Consider the following 16,736-nt stretch of genomic DNA (forward strand, 5'->3'; position numbering starts at 1 on the left):
AGGGTACATTTCTTTTTTGCCACTACCCCCAATGACTTTTCTCTCTGGTGGATTACCACAGATGCCAACTGCAAAAGCCACACTGCCTGGGTTCTGAAAGCTAGATGAAGACACTCTGTAAGCTCTTAAATCCTGATGGTGGTGGAAACAACCCCCCCAAACACCAAACACCAAACTAAACAAACCCCAAGGTTGGGTTATGCTGTGAAATATATAGGTATGCCTTCAGGGTCTAAAAAGTGTTTAGAACAACTGCTTCAAATGCTAGGATTTCTCTAGCTTACAGGTCTTTAATTACAGTGAAGACACTACTAGGATAGATGATGTTTGTAGTAACCTAAGACTAGGCAGCCCTAATGTCATTTGCAGCCACCATGGCTGATCAGTTTCCTGAAGCAGCGGTCACCATGGCAGAAAGTATTCCCTGCTATCAGGGGTGACTGCATGAGGACCCTAGTGAGGTCTTTATTCCCAGTGTAATTCCTGCTTAACCTGTGGTCCACTCAGTACCAGCACCCCTTTTTCCCCTGGTGTGCCCTTATGTGCAGTGGGAATATTGCCCTTATGTGCCATATGCACTCATCACATAACCAGAAATCACAAGAGTGAGTACAGACCTCCCAGAATCAAAGTCCCACTGGATTTCAGAGTTGAGGCAAGGAGGATTAAACCAATTGTTAATTCAAATGCCCACCATTAACCTCCCTGACAAGTAATTGCCCTGATTTTACCTGCTGTCCTGCCATGCAGCAAGCATGTTTCTTACAATCCTCTTCCCTTCTGTGAGAAGATCTATCCAGCATAGCCATCTAACACCACACTCGTTTCAAGTGAGCGCTATGTTTTCACTTCAGCAGGATCATCAAAATAAATTTAATACAATAAATTCATGTGTGGTGAGTTCTACCCCTGCTACATATTTCCTGAAAGCACCTGAGCTTACAAAACCAGATGAAATATTTACTTTTCTAACCTCATTAAATTCAGCACAGTTTTGGAAAATCAGCCTGAAATCAGCCACGAAATCTTCCGGCTTTGTGTAGAATGAATTGTTGACTTCGAGTCTTTTCTTGATGGTTGACAAGTCCATAGGCTTTTTGATAATTTTGTAGTAATCAGGAACCTAAATGGAAAAATAAATATTTTTACCTGAATGCATCTATGTCCATTACTTACTGTTTTATAAATATTTAGCTCTAAGGGAGAGGGCAAGATCTAGTCTCATCTTCAAAGAAAATTCGAAGACAGGAAACTGTACTTTTAACATATACACAGATAGCTTCTGGAATAAGTGTGGCATGTGCTAGATTTGCTGGCTAAAGCATACCCTTCCCCATGCCTACTTTAAAATAAAAGAAAAACAAGAAAAACCTCACCTACATCGACTACATATCATAGAGCAAGCAATTTGGGCATTATTTTTGGATGTAGTCAAGTGAACTGCCTATTAAAGTTTCACTCTCAAGACTACTGTATAACAACTTTGACAACCCACCCAAATGGAGATGGTACATGGGTTACTTAAAATTAATTTTGGTCATGAAATACGTCCTTGGAAACAATGGAAAATTTCAGACATGATCTGGGCATCTTAAACTGTAGTTTTAAGGTATTTTTGTTCTTTAGAAAGAACTGGAAATTAGAAAATAAGATAGAAAATCCAATGACAGTATTTTTATACTATTTTTCCTAATTTGATCCACATTTTGAAAGAAATGCTGTAATACTTGAATTTAGTAATACATGACCATCATATGATTAATTAATTAATCTCTTGGGCCCTTTCGTGTTATTAAACTCAGTGGAATGTTCTTCAAAAGAATAATTCTTAGTCAAATAGAATAAAAAGTGTGCATAAGAGCACATTACTTATTGATGAATTCTTTTCTCATTGACTTGCCCTGAAGAACAAAGAAGAGCTACTTTTCACCTGATCACCCTGGTAATACTTTTGTGTATCTCTGGACTTCTAGTGCACCCACGTACTGTTCACCTTTTTGAATTTCAAGCTAACAGTAAGAAATTTATTTTCATGTTAGTACTATGGAGTACTGTATTTCTGAAAATTGGGTGATTTAAGGAAAAAAAAAACAAAACCACATACAATTAATCTTTTTAGTGGTATCAGCATTGTGAAATCAGCAGACAGCATTAGAACTTTTTGTGTCTATTTTCAAAGTATTAAGTAAAATAAGTTCTTGAGGAGTTTTACCAGAAAATCCCCTTCAAACCCAATGCTTCAACTTTTAACTCCCTTTCAAACAGTTTTAATAAAGTTAAAAGCATTTAATACACTCAAGGTCTGTGAAACTTGCCTTCCCAAAATGGACCGTGATAGGACATAAAAACACCATTAGAAACATGGCAATTACACCACTAACATAAAACGGGAAGATATTAAGTACATACAGTGGGAGGAACTGGATCCTGAAAAGCAAGGCTCATTTCATGACAGTAGAGGTACAGCAGCAGCCTTTCACACTTCTGCATCAAGAAAAAAAGAGAGCCCCAAGTAATGAGAGAATCCTACGTGATTTGTTCCAAAATAACAAACCACACAAACACCCAACAGATGCTCCCTACTCCCCCAACCCCTGAGCAGGGAAGTGAGCACACAAACTATGTGTGGAAGCACGATTAACTGTCAGAGCTGGCAGCTTACAGTATTCTTCCCCTGCAACTGGTAAGTCATTATCAACTCTCAAACGCATGCTACGAAATCTCATGCAGTTACTAACGGAGTTATTCAACATTTCTGAGCACAGCAGACATTCCAGGGACTGAAAAGGATGTGTGGCTCTTAGTGCTTTGTAAATATTCAGAGATAGCAGTAATATTTTTCCTGATCTGGGAATAATGGCTCTGAAACAAAAAGCCCTGTGGGCTTTGCAGTTAGCAGCAGGAAGGAATATCTTTTCTTTGTGTATCCCAATGTTTTAAACTGGATCTTGAGCTTTGAAAGAGATTCTAAGAATAGTTTTGTGTGATACTATGCTTGCTGATTCTTTATCACAGTATCTACAGGACTTAAAGCTTACATTTTTGTAACTTAGACTTAGAACAAAATGCAGAGCTAGCTGTTCTCCTTTTAGATAGTAGCACATGTAAATAATGGCTCTACAGGTAGGCTAAGACCCCAGATGAAATACTAATTTAAGTGTATTTACACAAACCAAGTAAACACTACTGAAAGTTTCTAATGCAGGTCAAAATTGCTTTAAAAAGTTTTGTACAGTAATAAAACAACTACAAAGAAATAAGAAAAATAACCCATCCCACCTCCCCCTCCCCCCCAGTATTCAAAAGACTGTATCAAGCTCAGAGGCACAAATTTTTTAAGTCTGGGCTTTAAGTGGAAAAACAAAAATTGAAGTCCCACTGCCTGCTTTGTAGGTTTTCCACCAGAATATTCAAAGCTGCAAGACAGACAGCAGTTATCCCCAGAGACTTGTGTTAATCTCTTCAGGGTCAGTATGCCATCTCTGTGTATCTTCATTGTGAAATTGATCTTAATTTTTACAAAGGATGTTGACAAAGTGCTTTAAAGCCTAAACCCATCAACTGATAATGTCATTCTATGCCAAATTTGGAAAGCACGAAGAAAAAAAAAAAACCAGTCCCAATGCAACGTCACAGCATATGACAGCTCTGCTAAAAACAGCCCTTGGTAATTCCTAGAAGACAGTCCCACTTCAGAGCACCAGCCCACAACCCCATCTCAGATTCAGAACGTGTCATTCAGCATGTTTACACAAAGGCTGCTACGATCTCTGAGCTTTATTAATAAAGTTATTTCTCCTTTTTACCATCACTTTTAAAAAGCTGCATACACTCTGAAACCCGTGACTTCAGCATACAAGCGGCAGCACGACAGTGCTCATTTTATCCTCACCCTGCGGTCTATTGGTGCCAAACCCACAGCCTCTTCCAATTTTCTCTTTTCAGAGCCTGGAGCAGGTTTATCACAGTCATATTCAACTTCTGGCTTGGACAGATCCCGACAGAACGTGCAAATCCACTCTCCACTAAAAAGGACAGACAGAAACATTGACCTCAGTGACAGCACACTCTTGACAAAAGGCTTTCCACACATTTCTGGCTCAGCTCCTCACAGCTGCATATGGTGGTCAGGTTTGTTCATCATGTGTTATTCTGTTTGTGGTGGATTTTTTCAGTGCTGCAAAAGGCAGAGACTGCTGGCAAAAAATGCTTTATTGGAACTTTGTTTCCTTTTCAATGGCATTGGTGTCACCCATGGTCTCCTAACAAGAAAATGGTTTGTCACAACAAAGGGTGTGTACCTTTGTCAGTACTGAGATTTTTCACCTGAGCTTGTAGGATTCAAGCAAAGCACCATTAAGAGTTTTGTTTCCTAACCACAGAGAGCCTGAATCAATCATATTGGCTGAGCAGAAGGAAAAGTGCTAGTCTTATACTGTGAGAAGTATATATTCTCTCTATCGGCTTAATTTGCAGCATATTACTATTCCTTATAGATTTATCTAGACAAGATTTTTTTGAAAACTGGAAATCCCTCACTCCTTTAAAAACTTTCAAATGCTCCCCAATATCAGCTGATCTAGGAAAATCCTACAGATTTAAACATCAGCGTAAGACTACGTCAAAATTATTTCTTGCAAACTACATTCACTGCTTCTCTAATACAACTTGTGAGCCTCGAGGTTTTGAGAAACCTATGAAATGAGTCTGGTTTTAACATAGTTCTGCACAAATGAAGAAACTCATGTGCTTGCAGAGAGCCAGGTAACCACCAGAGGGCTGAATTGTACTTCTTATGTAGTAGCCAGAATGCAGCAAAATAACCAGTTATGAGATCTAACCATGTGTATTTACTCAGATGTGCGTTGTAGTAAGAAGATCTTTGTAAATGGGAAACAGTTTCTGCAGCACCTTTTAGCTCATTTCCACAGTAAGGCAGGAGACTTTCCAACTTAAAAAAGTTTTTAGAGTAATCTGAAGATTTCTACTGTCTGGTAGTTGGGCACACACAGAGCAGTGAATAATGGGCATTGTCCTTCAAAGAGACTTTTACCTTCCACTATCTTGCTGGAGCTATTTATGTGACTGTCACCTTTGTGCCTGGACACGATGTGGTAGATACAGAAAACCAGATACAAGCCATGATCTAAAGATCTTATGATACAAGAAAACAGGAAACACATGAAAGATGGAGGAATGATGCATTTAAACAGCCAAGAATCAGGAAGTGTGGTGGCTTGGAGTGAAGGAAAAAGATGCAGTGACTTTGTAATCTATAGGGGAAATTGTTCTATCCACCTGAAGCAGGAACAGAAGGCAATCATAAAAGAGGTAGGCTGACACTGCTGACATAATAATAAAGGCATTATTTTGTGTGTTTGAAGGACCAAAGTTTGTGAAGCTGACTCTTACAGCTGGTGTGTGTATAAATCTACCCTCCCAAAAAACCCCCAACCAACAAACAAATAAAATCAAACCAAAGAACCCCACAGCACAAAAACCCACAAAGATGAAAATAAAAACCTGATATATCTGAAGCCAGGCAAGAAATTAAAGATAACTGTGGTTCTGAAGTGCACTTGTGTTAATGAGCACCTTTACAGATCTGAACACTAGTCAGAAAAGTTGATTTTCGCTCCTTGCCCCCAGACATCATAATCTCAGTTTCCACAGAATGATCCAATAAAAAAAAGAGAAATTTAAAGACTTCTTTCTGAAGCTTTAACTTAAATAGAAACAGAGCCTTGTTACCTACCTGCTTAAAGATTATTTTTTGTTGTTGGAAAGGCACAAATGTTTATTAGTTTATGTGCTTACTGTAACTTTGCTGGGTTTTGCTTATGGCACAAAGGTGTAACATGGCATCGTTTTATTTTTAAAAAACCCTAAAGTGTAATTTGAAGATTTTAAAAGGTAAAAGAAACATTTCATGTGGCATTTCTAGTGACATTTTAAAAATAGATATGCTTCCAGACATGTACTTGAGAGATGATAAATGTACTAAATATGTTGCTATCCCAATGTTTTACACCAGCAAACTATGCTGATATTTAATAAAACCCCCTAATATTTACACAGGCAGTAAACAATGCCCATGCTATGACGTTTCTATCCCTTAATACTAATAAGCTTATTGCATGGCGCTTCCAAACTGGAACACTGCAAAATGCCGTTTAGTTTCATCCAAGACACTCATTCCAGGAGCAAATGCCAGTAATGCTTACAACAACAATGTATTTAAAACCATATTTTTAAAATCAAGAAACAGAGTAGTTGTTTTGTAAATGCCACTCAAGAAAGCCTATTGCTTCTTTCAAGACTGAAAAAGACACAACAAAGATGTTGGTCACTACATCCCACACCTGGATATTTAAAACATTATTAAGTTAGACTTTTCATTATTTTTTTAATTATTAGAGAAGCATACATCTTCTATGTCAACCCTAAAACATTTTATGACAGACTGCTAATTCTGTATCTCAATTTTAATAACAGATGCCCTGGATGTAAGTGATCTTGCTTAATTGCCAAATAAGTGAAGATTTCATTATGGTTGCTGCAGGTAAAGTTAAACTGGCGGCTCAATGCAAATTCAAATCTTCATCAGTTAATAAAACCTCTGGATTCAAGCCTTTGAAGATGACACTGCTCCCTGCGAGGCTCAAGTTTCTTGTACTGGGTTTCACAACACAAAGCTTATGTCTTTTAATGCAAGTTTAGATGGAATTGCAGTGGTGATAATTACCTTGGAAAGCTCATCAATGTAGGGACGTGACAAGAAAGATGGAATACTTTGGGACACTTCTCACAGCAAAGGAGCTCCCCTCCATTTTGACATACAGCACACCAATCTTCGTTGGGATCATCCTCTTTCCTGCCCTCCCCAGTGTGGGACGGGCCAATCCATCCTGTCTTCCCACCGGATGTGTTCTCCTGCAGCACCCCTGGCTGATCATCTGTGCTGTCTGGTGCATCTGTTCTTAAGACAGCTTCATCAGAAGTGGAATTATGATTGTTATCTAACAGCAACGAAGTCAGTATGCTTCTTGGAAAGGTGGCCTGCAGGAAGAAACAAAGGAAGCCAGATTATAATATTTTGAGAATCTACATGACCCCAACAACTGGCCTGAATAACAAATCCATGTGCAATCAGCTATACACCTTGCAACATGTGCAAAAATTACTTACCGTTTTGTTAGAGCATCAGGCAACTAAACACAAGAAATTAGCTGTGAAAGGCTCTTTACTGCTCCTCTAATGAAAAACTAATCTTTGATGGCCCAAAAGTCTAGCAGCCACATTTATGTATATTAGCACACTATGATCAGAAATGCCTCCTAGCACCACATGAAAATTTGATGTTTGCAAGCTATTTCCTGCCTTCCCAGGTTTTCAATGGATAAAAGCAGTCTGATAGCACCAGTTAATTAATTAAACTGGCAGGAGAATTAGTCTGATTTTGAGTTTTACCTCTTCCTTTTACTTAGCATTTTAGTTTTCCCCTGAAAAATTCCCCAAGAGCATTAACAAAATATTTAATTCCCCATAACTGCAAAATACCCTCCACTAAAAAGAGAAAGGAGATCTTTATAACTTAGGATTACATTCCGAGGCCGGGATTCCTCATTCGTTTCTTGCTTCACTACAACAATTGGGAAATCGAAGTTCTCATTTGGTGCACTTGACTCCTGTTTAATTCTGATGGGCTCCAACATGACAACCGGAACTTTGTGTGTGGAATCAGCTCCTGGTGGCCTACTGGAGGAGCCAGAACTGCAAATGAGAGAAAGAGGCAGGACAAAAAGAAATTAAAGAATCAGAACTGGACACCTATTGTACACTGATGTTTTCTGAGACCTCAGGATGATGCTAATCCATTTTGCTTCTCCGAATCCTGAGCACAACAGTATTACTTCTAGAGAATACAGCATCCAAGCCTCTTTCCTTTCATGTATATTTAAAAGGCATTACAAGAGGGAAAACTGTAACGGCACAGTTCCAGAACTGGAGAATTACTCATGGTTTTACTTCCCATTAGTGCAAGATTTGTAAATAATCTCTATTTCTTTTAGGTCATACACAAAAAAAGAACTTCCACTGAAAACTAACCCACTTCAGAAGAGATGCAGCTGTATTTTGTGGAAGGACAGTGTTTCTCCTGATTTGAACCAATCACTGTAACCCACAAAAGCAAACAAACCAAATAAAACACATATTTACATTATCTGTTAAGAGTTTTACAGCCTTACAGCTCTACCAAAACTGGGACCCTACTTTTAGAAGTCGATGTCTTTTTTCATGTCACAATAGGATGAGAATGAACAACTAAACTAAAGCATTCCAGCCTATTACTTTTTTTATAATAATGAAGAATTTTAAATCTAATAAAATGAAATCAAGCAGCAGCAGCTAGAATTGTGATTTTTAAATGCAAGTAAAAGACTCTTCAGGCAAACATTTAAACAGTTTGTGTCCTTCACAGAATTTACCATGTAAATGGAAGAGTAAAAGGTATTCTATATTAAAAAGCATCCACATTTCTAATTCAAGTAGGATGAATGTCACCTGATTTTTCTCTGCATGAAAAATTAATTTCATGTCAGATGTATGCTCTAATTTATTGGAACACATTAATGGGTTTGCACTCTTCAAACAATATTGTGCAAATCTATTTGTTCATTAATATTCCATTGCTAAGGGATAAAAAGGTTTGTGTAGACTTTCAGTAGATATCTACTGTTCATTTAACTAACTGTATTATGGCAGAAAATTCTCAATAATCCCCTTTGTAACATCAGTTCCTTAAATCTGAACTCACAGTTTCATGAGGACTTTTGATATGCAACTCTTTCCTTCAGCTGTTTTTTATGAATTTAAAACCTGGTTCAGAATTGGCATTCTTTTAATAACACCAAGTTAGCCAGTATTTACAGAGTCAATACTTATTTAGATGTGTTCTTAATACTTTACAAATTAAATCACTACTTGTACAATGCTTAAATAGTGCTGTAATAACCACCAGGCCTGGTCTGATAACAGAGAAGGTGAGGCAAACTGACTTCTATATGCGTTCACGGGAGAAAAAACAGATGTGTTCTGTGGAGGTGGAAGTTACTCTTTCCTTACCTTTCCCTGCTCCCAACACTGGAGGCACTGGGTGAACGAATTGGAGGATGTATGTTAGTCACACTGACTCCTCCTAGGATAGAAGAACCAGATTAGAACAAAACACAGGTCTGTGCCAAGTATGAGATATGGCTCAGAGAAGTACACAGGTTCTGGAGAAAAATTCTCCTGCAGTATCATTTAACCAACCCATACCTCATTGAATACGTGAGAGGAAAAGCAGCGTGGGATAACAGAAGGAAGAACTAAAGAGGCCCATTGCATATAAGCAGGCTGATGGGTCAGTACCTTTGCCTGGATTAGCCCTCTGCTCCATCACTGCAGATTGATTTGCCTTACCTTCTGTGCTCATTTTGAGTGAGGTAGAGTTAAGTTTTTGCACAGTAGCTGATCTGGGGCCGTCTGGGATTTGTGCTGAGAACAGCATTGATAATTCAGGGATGGTTTAGTTACTGCTGAGCAGTGCTTACACAGAGCCAAGGCCTTTGCTGCTCCTCACACCACCCCACCAGCGTGTACAGGCTGGGGGTGCACAAGAAGCTGGGGGGGGACACAGCTGGGATAGGTGACTCCAGCTGACAAAGGGATATCCCACACCATGTGGTGTCATGCTCAGCATATACAGCTGGGGGAAGGAGGAGGAAGAGGGGATGTCTGGAGTGATGGCATTTGTCTTCCTAAGTAACACCTCCGTGAGGTGGAGTCCTGCTTTCCTGGGAATGAATGAACAAACACCTGTTGCCAGTGGGAAGTGGTGACGGAATTCCCTGTTTTGCTCTGCCTGCATGTGTGGCTTTTGCTTTACCTATTAAACTGTCTCTATCTGTCTTTATCTGAGCACATGAGTTTTCTCACTTTTACCTTTCCAGTTCTCTTCCCCATCCTGCCGGGGGAGCAAGCGAGAGGCCCCTGGTGCTTAGCTGTCAGTTGGGGTTAAACCACAACAGTCCGTCTTGGCACAAAATGTGGGGCTCAAAGGTTTCAAGATAACGACATGTTTGATTGGAATGTGCCAGATCGAATTTACAGCTCTTACTGCTGCCAGATATTAACTGACAGACTCCTGTGACTGCCATGGGGCTTTGCTTCCCTTACTGCACAGTAGAGTTCAGTGCTCGTCAGCAGCTGCTTTCTGCTCTCGCTGGTGGCTGCAGTGCTGTGCTGCTGATGATCGTCTCGCTCTGCTGGGCCTGGGAACACTCTCATGACAGCAACGGCCACGTGCCTGGGCTGGCCCGTGGCCAGGGCATCGCTGCTGTTTCTGTGCTGCTGTACTGGACAGGCTGGAAGCCCTGTGTGAAGTCCAGCTGAAGGGACTGTGACCTGTGGAGGAGTCCACACCAAAGCAGGTACATCTCGAAACATCTGTGCCTGTGGTTACATCCATGGCACAGCAGGTGTGCTGCAGAAGGGAATATGGCCCAAGGATAAAAGACCATGCTGGAGAAGGTGCACCTCAAAGCATCTCTGGCTGTGCATGAAGTCATGCTCGAGCACCTCCCAGCATGTGGCCATGGATGAGTCCATGACAGCAGGTACAGCCCTGGAAGGACTGCAGTCATGGGTTAGGCCATGTTGGAGCAGGTTCATTCCTGAAGGGACTGTGGCTGTGGGTAAGGCCACATCAGAGCAGGTTTGCCTCTGAAAATGCTGTGGCCCATGGAGAAGGTCACGCTGGAACAGGTGCACCCCAAAGCAACTGTGGCTGTGGATAAGCCTATGTCACAGCACGTGTACCCCTGGAGAGGCTGCAGCTCATAGATAAGGCTCCACTCAGAGCAGGTTCACCCCTAAGGGACTGCAGCCAGTCGATCATTTCAAGCCAGAGCAGGAGGAGTTCACAGCAGTGTTAAACTCGATGGTCTGGTCCAAAGGCACCAGGGGTGGAGATTGTAACAGAAATAGCTTTAAATTGCTGCCACCAGGATTTGAGTTGATGTTATGGGAGTTGCTGTGGCAGGAACCACCTGAACCAATGGAGAACAAGCCTTAGAAGAAAGCAGGGCGAGTGCAGCAGTCACCTGACCTGAAAGGGCTTTGGTGCCCAGTAACTTCATGTGACAGATCACCTCTCCTGTCCTGAGTGACCACCATTACCGGTGGAGCCCAAAATCATGGGCTGAATGAACTCAGTGGGTATTCTCACCTCTGTGGGATCATAGAGCAGATCCTCCTGGAGACTATGCTCAGGCACATGAAGAATAAGGAAGCAACTGGTGACAGCCAACACAGCTTCACTAAGAGCAAATCATGCCTAACGAATCTTGTGGCCTTTTATGATGGAGTAACAGAGATGGTAGACAAGGGAAGGATGACAGACATGATATTCCTGGACTTGTGAGAGGCATTCAACGCTGTCCATCACAACATCCTTGTCTCTAAATTGGAGACACATGGATTTGACAGTGGATAAGGAACTGGCTGGATGGTCGCACTCAAAGAGTTGTGGTCAACGGCTCAGTGTCCTGATGGAGGTCTGTGATGAGTGGTGTTCCTCAGGGGTCAGTACTGGGACCAGCATTGTGCAATATCTTTGCTGGTGACATGGACAGTGGGATCAGGTGCACCCTCAGCTAGTTTGCTGATGACACTAAGCAGTGTGGTGAGGTCAACACACTGAAGGGAAGGGATGCCATCCAGACGGACCTTGACAGGCTGGAGAGATGGGCCCATGAGAACTGCATGAAGGTCAATAAGGCCAAGTGTAAGGTCCTGTATGTGGGCTGGTGCAATCCCAAGCACAACTACAGGCTGGGTGGAGAATGGATTGAGAGCAGCCCTGAGAAGGACTTGGGGGTGCTGATCAACAAGCTCAACATAGAATCACAGAATCATAGAATTGTAGGGGTTGGAAGGGCCCTCGAGAGATCATCGGGTCCAACCCCCCTGCCAATGCAGCTCCCTAGGATGTATCACTCAGAGAGGCATCCAGGTGGGTCTTGAATATCTCCAGTGAAGGAGACTCCACCACCTCCCTGGGCAGCCTATTCCAGGGCTCTGTCACCCTCACTGTGAAAAAGTTTTTCCGCGTGTTGGTGCAGAACTTCCTGTGCTCCAACTTGCAGCCATTGTCCCTTGTCCTATCCCACAGACCACTGAAAAGGGGCTGGCTGATTCTCCCTGCATCCCCTGCTTCAGATAATTATAAACTTTAATTAATTAGGTCCCCCTTTAGTCTTCTCTTCTCAAGGCTGAAGAGTCCCAACTTACTCAGCCTTTCCTCATAGGGGAGATGGTCCAAGCCCTTAATCATCTTCGTAGCCCTTCTCTGGACTCTCTCCAGGAGATCCCGGTCCTTTTTATACCATGAGCTGCAGTGTGCACTAGCAGCTCAGAAGGCCAACTGTGTCCTGGGCTGTGTTCAGAACATCAAGGCCAGCAGGTTGGGGGAGGTGATTCTGCCGCTGTAGTCTGCTCTTGTAAGACCTGACCTGGAGTACTACGTCCAGCTCTTGGACTCTTTCCCCAGTACAGGAAAGACATGAAGCTGTTCGAGCAAGTACAGAGGAGGGTCATGAAGAAGATCAAGGGGCTGGAGAACCTCTCCTATGAATACAGATGGAGAGAGTTGGGCTTGTTCAGTCTGGAGAAGAAAAGGCTCAAGGGTGACCTAATTGTGGCATACTAATACTTAAAGGGGTCATATAGAAAAGTGGGAGAGGACTATTCACCAGGAAGTGTAGTGATAAGACAAGGGGCAATGGCTTCAAGCTGAAAGAGAGTAGATTTAGGTTAGAAATTGGAAGAAATTCTTTACTATGAGGGTGGTGAGGCACTGGAACAGGTTTCCCAGAGAGGTTGTGCAAAATACCACCAGGGATGAGGCTAAGGCCAGGTTAGATGGGGCTTTGGATAACCTGGTCTAGTGAGGATGTCCCTGCGTATGGCAGGGGTTGGAACTAGATGATCTTGAGGTTCCTTCCAACCCAAAGCATTTAGAATTCTATGATTTTGTGGACGTTTTATGGACACTTTACAGGGGTGGTCCCTGGACTAAGAAGATGATTTCTGTTTATTATATCAATGGAGAGTGGTGGTTAATGAGGATGTATTGCAGTCTGGAACCTGAGCATGACGTAAATGGTATGGAACAAGGAGTGGAGGTTTTGGTTGGGTCAGAGTTAATTTCTTCCATAGCAGCTGGTATTAGGCTGTTTGGATTTGTGCCAAAACATGTGGATGACACAGGGATGTTTTTGTTACTGAACAGTGCTTACAGAGCCAAAGACTTTTCTGCTTCTCACACCACCCTGATGCAAAGGCATAAATTAATTCTTTATTTTGCTTTCTTTGTACATATGGCTTTCGCTCTACCTATCAAACTGTCTTTATTTCAATCCAAGAAGTCTCTAACATTCACCTTTCCAATTCTCTATCCCCATCCTGCCGTGGGGGAGAGTGAGTGAGCAGCTGTGTGGTACTTAGTTGGTGCCTGGGGTTAAATCATACCTTATTCAATTCTAGCAGATGTCAGGAGGTCTGCAAGGAAACTTTAAGGCAGATAAGCTGGTGAGTAAGAAGAGGCCTAAGGACCAGATATGCGAGACACCAAAGGTCTGGGGACCATATCGTCTAAAGATGTGTGAAGGACAGTTTTGCTGAGCATTGGGCCTGACAAGACAGAGTGGGCAGTGTCTTCTGTCTGTGAGTGCGTTATCCACCTGTCTCAGCTAACCTGCCCAAGCATGTGAACACCATGCCAAGCACGTGAACACCATGCCAAGCTCACAAACATGGCACACCTGCATAAATTCACTACAAGTCAGATCAGGAAATGGGAGTAGGGAGCAGCTGCTGATGGCCACCAGGCATGGTGACAGGAATCCACCAGGTCTTTCAAAGTTACATTTAGCTACCCATGAAAATTAACTTCTCTGGTCAACTTCTGTCAGTGCTGCACTACCCTTCCAGTGAAAATGATCTTCTAATACCGAAACTGAATGTCCCAAGTCACCATCTGTAGCCACTGTCTCCTGTTACATCTCATCTTGCTTTTTCAAATACTTTTCTCCTATCCCAGGTTCTAGGTTTTCATTTGGTATACCCCCATGAGTGCCATTTTTCTATGGATTTCTATGCATTTTACTAAAATCTACTGGTTTTCCCACCCTGTTTTTAAGATCTGGCCACTTTTGTTCACGAAAAGTATTGTCTCATATTTGCCTCCTCCTAGGATTTCTACAACTTTGACCTTTTTTTACATATTTTTCATCTTTGATATAAAATGGAAATACCTAATTCTAGTATCAGTGCTAACACTGTCACATCAGATTTTTCCATTACACCACGTAAACAGAAAATTGCACCACACTCCAACTATCTGAGATACCTGGTGATGGTGATGGCACCGATGAATTGGGTGACTGCACAGTCCTGTTTGAAGGGGGTTTTGGCTGACTCTGCTCTGTACTGCCATCCTTCCTTACAGCGTTATCCAGCGTGATGTTTCCTGAACAATCAATCTAAAGGTGGGGAAGAGGGGAAGGAGTTAGCACTAGGAGGCACACAACACAACAACGCCCCCACCCCCAGAGAAACCCTGACAAAAAAACACCCCATGCTATTTTGGAGGTGAAGACCGAAATGCATTTCACCTAACTTCAGGCATCCAAAAATGAGGTGGTTACTTTAAAAAAAGTCACTGTACTTTAGCTGGGACAGACTCAAGCACCGAGCTTGACTGAGCTCAAGAAGCATCTGGACCATGTGCTCAGTGACATGCTCTGACTTCGCTGGCCCTGTGTGGAGCCAGGGGTTGGACTTGACAATCCTTATGGGTCAGGATGTTCTGTGATTCTATTATTCTCTATTTTCTTCACAGTAGCTGGTATGGGTTTGCTCGGGATTTGCATTGAAAACAGTGTTAATAATTCAGGGATGGTTTAGTTACCACTGAGCAGTGCTTATATGGAGCCAAGGCCTTTGCTGCTCCTCACACCACTCCACGAGCTGGGGGTGCACAAGGAGCTGTGAGGGGACACAGCTGGGATAGGTGACTCCAGATGACAAAGGGATATCCCACACCATATGGCATCATGCTCAGCATATACAGCTGGGGGAAGCAGGAGGAAGGGGGAACATGCTGTTACACCATATTTTGTCTTCCCAAGTAACAGTTACATGTGATGAACCCCTGCTGTCCTGGAGATGGCTGAACACCTGCCTGACAGTGTGAAGTGGTGATGGAATTCCTTGCTTTGCTCTGCTTGCATGTGTGGATTTTGCTTTGCTTATTAAACCGTCTTTATCTGAGCACACAAGTTTTCTCACTTTCACTCTTCTGATCCTCTCCCCCATCCCACTGGCAGGGAACGAGCGAGTGACTGTGTCATGCTTAGCTGCTGGCTGGGGCAAAACAACGACAGCCAAGCACACTGACTTAAATGCGAAGAGCGAACAGGACAGAAAACTGAACTCCTAAGGGTTCCAAATTTACCATTCTAATTTTCTGCAAAAATTGGACATTCTGGTGTAACAGAGAAACAAACCACCTTTTGAAGTGTTAGTTTTTCTGTTTGATAACAAAATAGGTCATCTTGCTATCAGTTTTCTCACTTATCCAGACTCCTCACAAATCCAATGGTATCAACTTCATTGACCACTGAAATTTCTATTTATAAGCAAGACTTACCCAAAGTGGACACCGAAGCCTCTGCTGGGTCAGCTCATTTACAGTGATTTGGGTCATTTATCTTAATGGCATAAACTTAACCAGCAGTAGAGTAGAAGAGTTCATAATAATACAATGCACACAAATCAGTACGCTAAAATGTCTCAGACTCAGTAGTTTCATGCTCAGGGTGTGCAGCTCACCTTGAGCCTTACAGATACTGTGATGCTCTGCACGCTGTGTACTCTGTTTGAAAAACAGAACCCTTTTATCTGAGACTTTAGTGGTGAGAACAGACCGGGGGAGGGGGGGCAGAAACCAGAAGTAACAGCAAGTTATATGACTAGAAAACCGTGGCATTTCAGATATCTACAAATCTGAGGCCACAACAATAGGCTTGGCAGTTACTTGAAAGAATAAATTCAACTGACTAAAACTCAACAGCTGTAACATGGACCTCTGACAAACATGTACCTATCAGAAGAAACTATGAAAGAAAAGTTTAGAAGCTTAAGGAAAGATGATCTTATGATGCTGCTTCTGTCACCTGCTCACAGGCACGGTACAGGATGTATGAATAAAAGAAGCATCAAAAGGAAAACATGTAAGGAATACATCCAGCACACCAATTAATACCTACCTAAGATCGCTCTTTAAATGTGTTAGAAATATAAGTTAAGAATGTAAAAAAATTGCCAGAAATACTATCAGCAAGCCAGTGCTATCCAGGAACACTGGTAATCACAGAGCAAAACTAACTTCTTTGCTTTTGTTAGTAACATCATGGGCAGTGGGGGAAAAATGTGCAGCATCTACATAAACAAGTCCAATTACAACTACAACCTGCAATGTTATTTTTCTTAGTTGCCTAACAGCTGTCGCCCAGAACAGCTGTGAATATTGCCAGAGACACCTAGCCAATTGTGCATTGTTGTTTTCCAGAACTGTCTCATTTTGACAAACAGAGGAAGAATTTCAGTCTAAAAGGTGTCTACTTTTC

The 16,736-nt window shown here is 42.0% G+C and overlaps 1 protein-coding gene across 1 annotated transcript in view; it reads right to left on the reverse strand.

Moving 5' to 3' along the window:
- The window catches only part of TRIM24 (tripartite motif containing 24), a gene marked incomplete at its 5' end in the record, with an annotated part of 63,694 nt that overhangs the window by 1,093 nt on the left and 45,865 nt on the right, over window positions 1-16,736 (reverse strand). Inside the window, 7 exons of the mRNA XM_084279091.1 lie at window positions 974-1,123; window positions 2,410-2,484; window positions 3,893-4,025; window positions 6,746-7,059; window positions 7,605-7,773; window positions 9,127-9,199; window positions 14,456-14,588. Coding sequence (XP_084135217.1) covers window positions 974-1,123; window positions 2,410-2,484; window positions 3,893-4,025; window positions 6,746-7,059; window positions 7,605-7,773; window positions 9,127-9,199; window positions 14,456-14,588 — 1,047 coding nt within the window. The remainder of the gene's footprint in view (window positions 1-973; window positions 1,124-2,409; window positions 2,485-3,892; window positions 4,026-6,745; window positions 7,060-7,604; window positions 7,774-9,126; window positions 9,200-14,455; window positions 14,589-16,736) is intronic.

This window comes from Gallinula chloropus, assembly GCF_964237585.1.
Source record: "Gallinula chloropus genome assembly, chromosome: 1".
Taxonomy (NCBI): domain Eukaryota; kingdom Metazoa; phylum Chordata; class Aves; order Gruiformes; family Rallidae; genus Gallinula; species Gallinula chloropus.